The 6,664-nt window shown below is 37.4% G+C and overlaps 1 protein-coding gene across 1 annotated transcript; it reads left to right on the top strand.

The window, feature by feature from the left end:
- Positions 1–787: 787 nt before the first annotated feature.
- On the top strand, positions 788–5,706 carry LOC134877299 (proteasome subunit alpha type-6). Its single transcript, XM_063902762.1, has 7 exons — positions 788–967; positions 1,779–1,873; positions 2,557–2,638; positions 3,890–4,045; positions 4,135–4,313; positions 4,488–4,582; positions 5,506–5,706. The coding sequence occupies exons 1-7, from the start codon at positions 892–894 to the stop codon at positions 5,561–5,563; spliced, it is 741 nt and encodes a 246-aa protein (XP_063758832.1). The 5' UTR covers positions 788–891; the 3' UTR covers positions 5,564–5,706.
- Positions 5,707–6,664: the final 958 nt, after the last annotated feature.

The raw sequence follows: 6,664 nt of genomic DNA, 5'->3' as shown, positions 1-6,664 counted from the left end.
TTAACATGACTATAAAAGGAATGCTTCTTGGCAGTAGGAATGCTTCTCTGCAGACCAACAATGCCTACAAGTACAAATAAAATACCCTGCATCTTGCAGGGACAATTTCAAATAAAACATCACGAGTAATTATGAAAGTACCAAATATGCCCAGTCACAATATTTGCCTATAGCTAAAGCTTAATCCAAAGTATATCCTACATGTTTGTACTGTATATGACTTGCAGTTGTGGGAAAAGTATTTAAGTATTTTACATAAATATTCGAACTTTCCATTAAAAATGTACATGTTTTTGTTTGGATTATAGTTGACAAAAAGGTATCAAGTAGAATTAAAATAGTCATGTAATGTACGAAATATTTTTTCTTGAATACTTTTTCCTCCAACATTCAGATAATACAATAATAACACTGGACGTGCATATTTGCTTATGCTTTGGTTTAATCAACTCGTGTGTTTTATAATAACTATTGCATTATGGTAAATAGCATGTTTATGTTGAAGCTAGTAAATAAATAAAGAAGGCTAACATTAGCTATACCTTTAGGCTACTGTTGAGAAGTTAAACGTAGGCCTAGTCATAAAGGTACACTTTATTAAAACACAAATGTGAAATGTATCTTATATTAACAACTGTAAAGTAGTCTTATATAATAACCTATATAATTTTATTTCAACTGAAGTGGGCGATAAAAGCATTATCAAAGGGAATACTAAAAACCATTTCAGATACAGTTTGTGATATATTACCATGGCAACGAAGCAGGCCACTGACTCCGGATGTAGTTCGGATCCCATCAGTTCAACTTCCGGGGAAAACATTGTGCATGAAGTAAAAATCTGCTTGCAAATTCATTTGGCGAACTTCTGGACCAACTTTACCTTGTAAGATGTCTCGAGGCTCGAGTGCAGGGTTTGATCGACACATCACCATCTTCTCTCCCGAAGGAAGGCTCTACCAAGTCGGTCAGTATGTGGATCTGTCCAGACAAAAGCCGGGTGGCAGGCTCACTTGTTAGCTAGCTAGCTAAATGCGCTGTCATGGTTCGTTTAGCCTTGCATTTACCTGATGAATGACACCTCAAGAAAGCGAAAGTAATATCATATTAAAGCATAAAAGTCGTGCTTGTTGCTTGAAACCTGTTATTTTTACGTGTACTTTACTCATGCTTTAATTGACCAAAAGGCGCAATTGTTAATAGCTAGCTGGTTAGTATGCTAGTTAGCATGTTTAGCATTGCAGTATATGGAGCTGATTCATTGCGTTTACCTGCCATTAAGACAAATGTTACGGCTTGTTTTAAATGTTAAATCTGGCTAAACTATCTTGAGCATAGCAACGGTAGAATGTTGAAGTTACTCTTGCAATTTCGTGTATTATTTAAAAATACGGTGAGCGTTAGTTGGACTTAAAGGAAAAATCCATCCAAAATATTAACCAAATAAGTTTTCAACACAGTTTACGGTCATAGCTTGTGAAATTGCTCCTTTATTGTCATGGATATAGTTCACATGGACAGGACTTGTTGATGTGACAAGGGTGAGTTTGTGGGATGCAACCATCAAGTCAATGATAGTGTCATGCTGGCCAATCACGTGACGCCTAACAGTCCTTGTTGCTTCAGTTGTACTGCTGAAGGGAAATTGTGTTTGTGAATATAGACTCTAATATTAAACATCATTGAATACTGTGCTTGTTTTTATTAATCCATTACTTTGGTTGTTGTCAGATGATCATGCAAATGTAAATAAACCCTGTTGTGTTGTTTATTTGCAGAATATGCTTTCAAGGCCATTAACCAAGGTGGACTCACATCAGTAGCAGTCAGGGGGAAGGACTGCGCAATCGTCGTAACACAGAAAAAAGTACCGGTGAGTTCTTATCAGGTCTTTGATTTCACACTGTGGAAGCTCTGTGACGATCTAAACTGTTGTAAATACAAGGTGCAATGTCCTGCACTGATAAAATGTGTCAACATCCATACTGAACGTTGAATACATTCAATATAAAGTTCTTTACCTCGAAAGTGTTGTATGCTTTATGCAAGCTGCATATGGTTCCTTTATTTGTCAGTAGTGAGAAAATGTATATCCTGTGTCCATTATCAAAGTCTTAGTAAATGCATTATGTTGCACCCAGTTCTGTACTGAATTATATTAAACTACTCGTTCATTTATTCACAATTTAGAGGTTTATTCTTCGTATTTAAGTTATGATACAATTGAATATTGTTACATATGTGTAACTAGCTCTTGAAAGACTGTTGTATTTTACTTAAGTGCTTAAATCTTCAAGTTAAACATCGAAGATTTTAACCAGGATAAGTCTTTTAAAATACATAAATTAATTTAAATACTTTTCCTGTACTTAGTTTTTATTTGCAGAATATGTAAATGAATCTATATTATGTAATGTATGTCTGTGCACATGTAGTATTTCTATCTATTTAAGTTTCTCCTGCTCTCATACATCTTTTGGAAGCAGTAATAACAACAAATAAAGAGGCAGCTGTCCCACATTTATTAATGTTAAACCTTTTCTTTCTTGACCACAGGACAAGCTCCTGGATGCCGGCACAGTGACGCACCTTTTCAGAATAACAGATCATATTGGATGCGTAATGTCCGGGATGACGGGTAAGATAAAGACCCTGTCGTATTTTAAGAGGGGAAAAGGCAAGAGATTATTTTATCGGTGCATACATTTAATCATTTTTTTAAGTCAGTTTTTGATTTATCATTATAAATCATAACAAATGTTGACCACTTAGTGTGTCTGTTTTAAATATCTTAACTGTAGTAGCATTGGATCTTGGAAAATACAATTTTTCATCAATAACAATATATTGTAAAGCAATATCTATACAATGCATACATATTTGTAGTGTTTTGCTCAAAATACCAAACAGATCACCCATTGCAGCATGCCTCATACCCCTCTATTTCAGCCCTGTTCCTGAAGTGCTGATTCTGCTTTAAATTTGAGCAACAAGTTTCTAACGGAGATACTGAACTAAACGCTGCCATGATTAAACCCCATATTATGTTCCAAACCACATCCAGCATTATTTCTGAAACACTTCTCAGAGTTTACCACTAGAACAGAGACATTTTATGTATTACATATACAACAACTCTAAGTCCCTCCTGCAGACATCCTGCAGAACACACAGACACACAGGTGCTGCAAAGGGGATTCAGCTCGCCACTGTATATTGCGGACGATAGGTTGGGATGTGTCACGTGGGCGGGACATTGCGAGGAGTTCAATGTAAAGCCAGCCCACATATCCGATATGTCGTCAAGTCCGCAGCAAATTTGGATCAGCTCGTTTGTACCAACTTTTTTAGAGATGTGGGCAAGAGAGGGTTGTATTTTCTGACACTTGGTGAGTCTCCTTACACACCGGGGACACATATTCATGCAGACAATAAATCAAAAAGTGCATTTTGCATAATAGGGGACCTTTTTAAAACTTGAACTTTGAAGTAAATCTTTTATTTTATATTGTGTAAGTAAAGCTCTTTGAGTGTTGCCTGGTGTAAACTGTCACAGTAAAAGTAGCTGGTCGGCATGTCCTTGCAGCAAGAAATGCTGTACTTTTTTCATATATGGGAAGAAAAATCTATGTGAAATCCAGTTAAAACCCAATATATCTTTTTGAGAAAGTCCAAGTGTTTTCAGCTCTAATTGAAAGCGAGTGTTGTGGATCATTTCACATCAGTGTCATACTCAGTCACATCATTTACTGTTAAATATGCTTCCTCTTTTCAAAGAACTTTCTGTGGATCTCATTTCAACATTGCATTACATTTTAGTACCAACCTGACTGAGTGACAATTAAATGAGTGCTTTTAACTTATCGCCCACCTCCTCCATCTCCTCTAGCTGACAGCAGGTCCCAAGTCCAGCGAGCTCGCTATGAGGCCGCCAACTGGCAGTACAAGTACGGTTACGAAATTCCAGTGGATATGCTGTGTAAGAGAATCGCTGACATCTCACAAGTCTACACGCAGAACGCTGAGATGCGACCACTGGGCTGCTGTACGTATTATATACATTTAGAGGCGTAAAGACGTGCTGTGGCAAATCTAGCGGCGTAAAACACTGAAGCCAATTGCCATCTCCTGCAGGTATGATCATGATCGGCATCGACGATGAGCACGGGCCCCAGGTCTACAAAAACGACCCGGCAGGCTACTACTGTGGCTTCAAGGCCACCGCCGCCGGCGTGAAACAGACAGAAGCTACCAGCTTCCTGGAGAAGAAAGTAAAAAAGAAACTGGACTGGACCTTTGAGCAAACCATTGAGGTACGGCTAAAGTCTTGAAAAGGATTTAACGCAGGTTGATAAGTAGTGGAACATGGAAGTGAAAGTAACCTCAGAGGTGCTTTCCAGCTGTGTTTTCTGATTTTGCATTTATTTGAATATTAAGCCAATTATAATATAGGATGTAACCTGATCTCTTTGTCTTGTTCCCTGCAGACCGCAATCTCTTGTCTGTCGACGGTTCTCTCAATCGACTTCAAGCCTTCCGAGCTGGAGGTGGGAGTTGTCACATTGCAGGACCCCAAGTTCAGGTAAAAGAATGGTGATATGGCAAAAACCACTTCTGTTGTAGTTATACCTACTCAGAAGGTTTTAAATAATCTTGATTGTGATGTGAATTCACTGTGATGTGATTACAGCTCGCATTCAGCTTGATGCATGACTATGTTTTCAGGGAGACTGCTTTAGCAAACACAACTTTACTTGGAAAAGAGTATGTAATTCTGCATTGTACTTTTCCACATGTATGCCTTATTTTGAGTAAAAAATTAATTAAAAGGCATGCATTTTATGTTTCTTTTTTGGATTTGAACCCCACATACAGTTGACAGTATTCAATTATTAAAGTCAAATACTAATTTTCCAACCATTTCAAAGTACTTCAACATGCTGTATGGTTTTACATTTAAAATGCAATTTCCTGCCATAAACATTTTTTTAATGGCATTTGAAATTATTTAACATAGCTTGTATAAATGGAATAATCAGGTAACACTATTTATATTCCATTAAATTGTTTTATTATAGTCCATGCCACAACTTTATTAATAGAATTAATGGTTACTCAAATAAATATGATAGAAAATTACTTTTTCATTTTCAATTCAATAATATTATTAATAATGTCCCATTATTGGTTCCCCTACTTATTCTCATCCTATATGTCATATATAAGGGGTGAAACTAACTATTATTTTAAAAAGCTATGCATCTGCAGAATATTTGATCAATGAATTGTTTTGCCTATAACTGTAAAATGCTGCTTTTAATTGCATAAGGTACTAAAATGGCTCATTTTTATTAAATCAACCCTTCAAAAATCCAGATACTATCATAAATATACAAGAAAAGTATTAAACACCCCTTCCAGTGAAGGAAATCCTTAATTGATGTACCTAATTGTGGTTGAAATACATGTGTGATATCAGAATCATGGCCTTGGGTTTTTCTGCAGGATTCTAACGGAGGGGGAAGTGGACGTCCACCTGATGGCCCTGGCAGAGCGGGACTGAGTGAGCAGAGACATGTCACCTGTTGGATTAAGTTAGAGCATGATGGGATATGCAGTTCCCAGATGGAGGCTGGTGTTATCTTTGTTTGCTGTACATTTACCCCCCCACTGTTTCATCAACAATAAAAAAAGTTTTTCGAGTAACCATTGTCTTTGTATCCCTACTTGCACTCAGAGCCGTTTGCATTTAATGTCAAACTAAATATGAGCATGTAAGATTTTAAACTCCTGAGCTTTGTTTACATGAGTCCGTAAATTGAATCGTTTACTGGAACATGAGACTGTGCAGACTTTATCTCTGAGCTTCCTGTTGTGGCTCTGCACAAAGATCACATGTCATGCCGAGGTGCTGCGGAGAGGGTTCTTTTACTATGCCGTGATGTAGACCTGATTTGACCTCATTTTCTCGACATTTTACCTTTTATTACGCACATGTCGTTTGTCAGAAATAGCATGACTTCAACCCCCCACCGGATGTATCATACGAATAGGTTCTCTTCTGGTAAGGGAACGTTTTCCCCTCAAACTGGTTTTTACCAAGCTGACATTTGGTGTGTGTCGGGGAAACTGGCAGAGTATTCTAGTCAATGACCCCTTCCAGCTTAGCATTTTAAAGGATTTGTCATCAGCATGTGACTAGAACTGATCATAATTTTTCTCCCTCATCTGGACAAATTCTCCCTCTATTTGCACCTTTTTTTTGGATCAGAAATCCAGCTTGTGCTTTTTTAAATCCTATATTTAGTAATGTTTTCTTAAACATGTTTATAGTCTCAAAGGTATTTGCCCCTGTCCTTAAAGAAGTAAAAAAAAAAGTCCTTGGAAAATCCCCCTGCAGTCCTTCACAGGTCTACAACCTGGTTAATGTTTACAGCCATGACAAGACAATTACAGGCTATAGACAGTACGCACTGCTATTAAACCTAATCACTCAGGGACATTTTAGGACAAGCGCTGGCTCCAGTTTAACTTCATAGCATTGTTCCTGCTTATTCAAAAGGTAATTTCTGAAAAATTCCCGGCTATCAGCAGACAGGGAAATCTTGTACTTCCCTGCAAAGTTTCCTGGTGGTTGTGACACAGCAGTTATACTATCTCTGGC

Source organism: Eleginops maclovinus, chromosome 15 (genome assembly GCF_036324505.1).
Source record: "Eleginops maclovinus isolate JMC-PN-2008 ecotype Puerto Natales chromosome 15, JC_Emac_rtc_rv5, whole genome shotgun sequence".
In the NCBI taxonomy this organism is placed as follows: Eukaryota; Metazoa; Chordata; class Actinopteri; order Perciformes; family Eleginopidae; genus Eleginops; species Eleginops maclovinus.
This window is presented reverse-complemented; position numbering and strand designations above follow the sequence as displayed.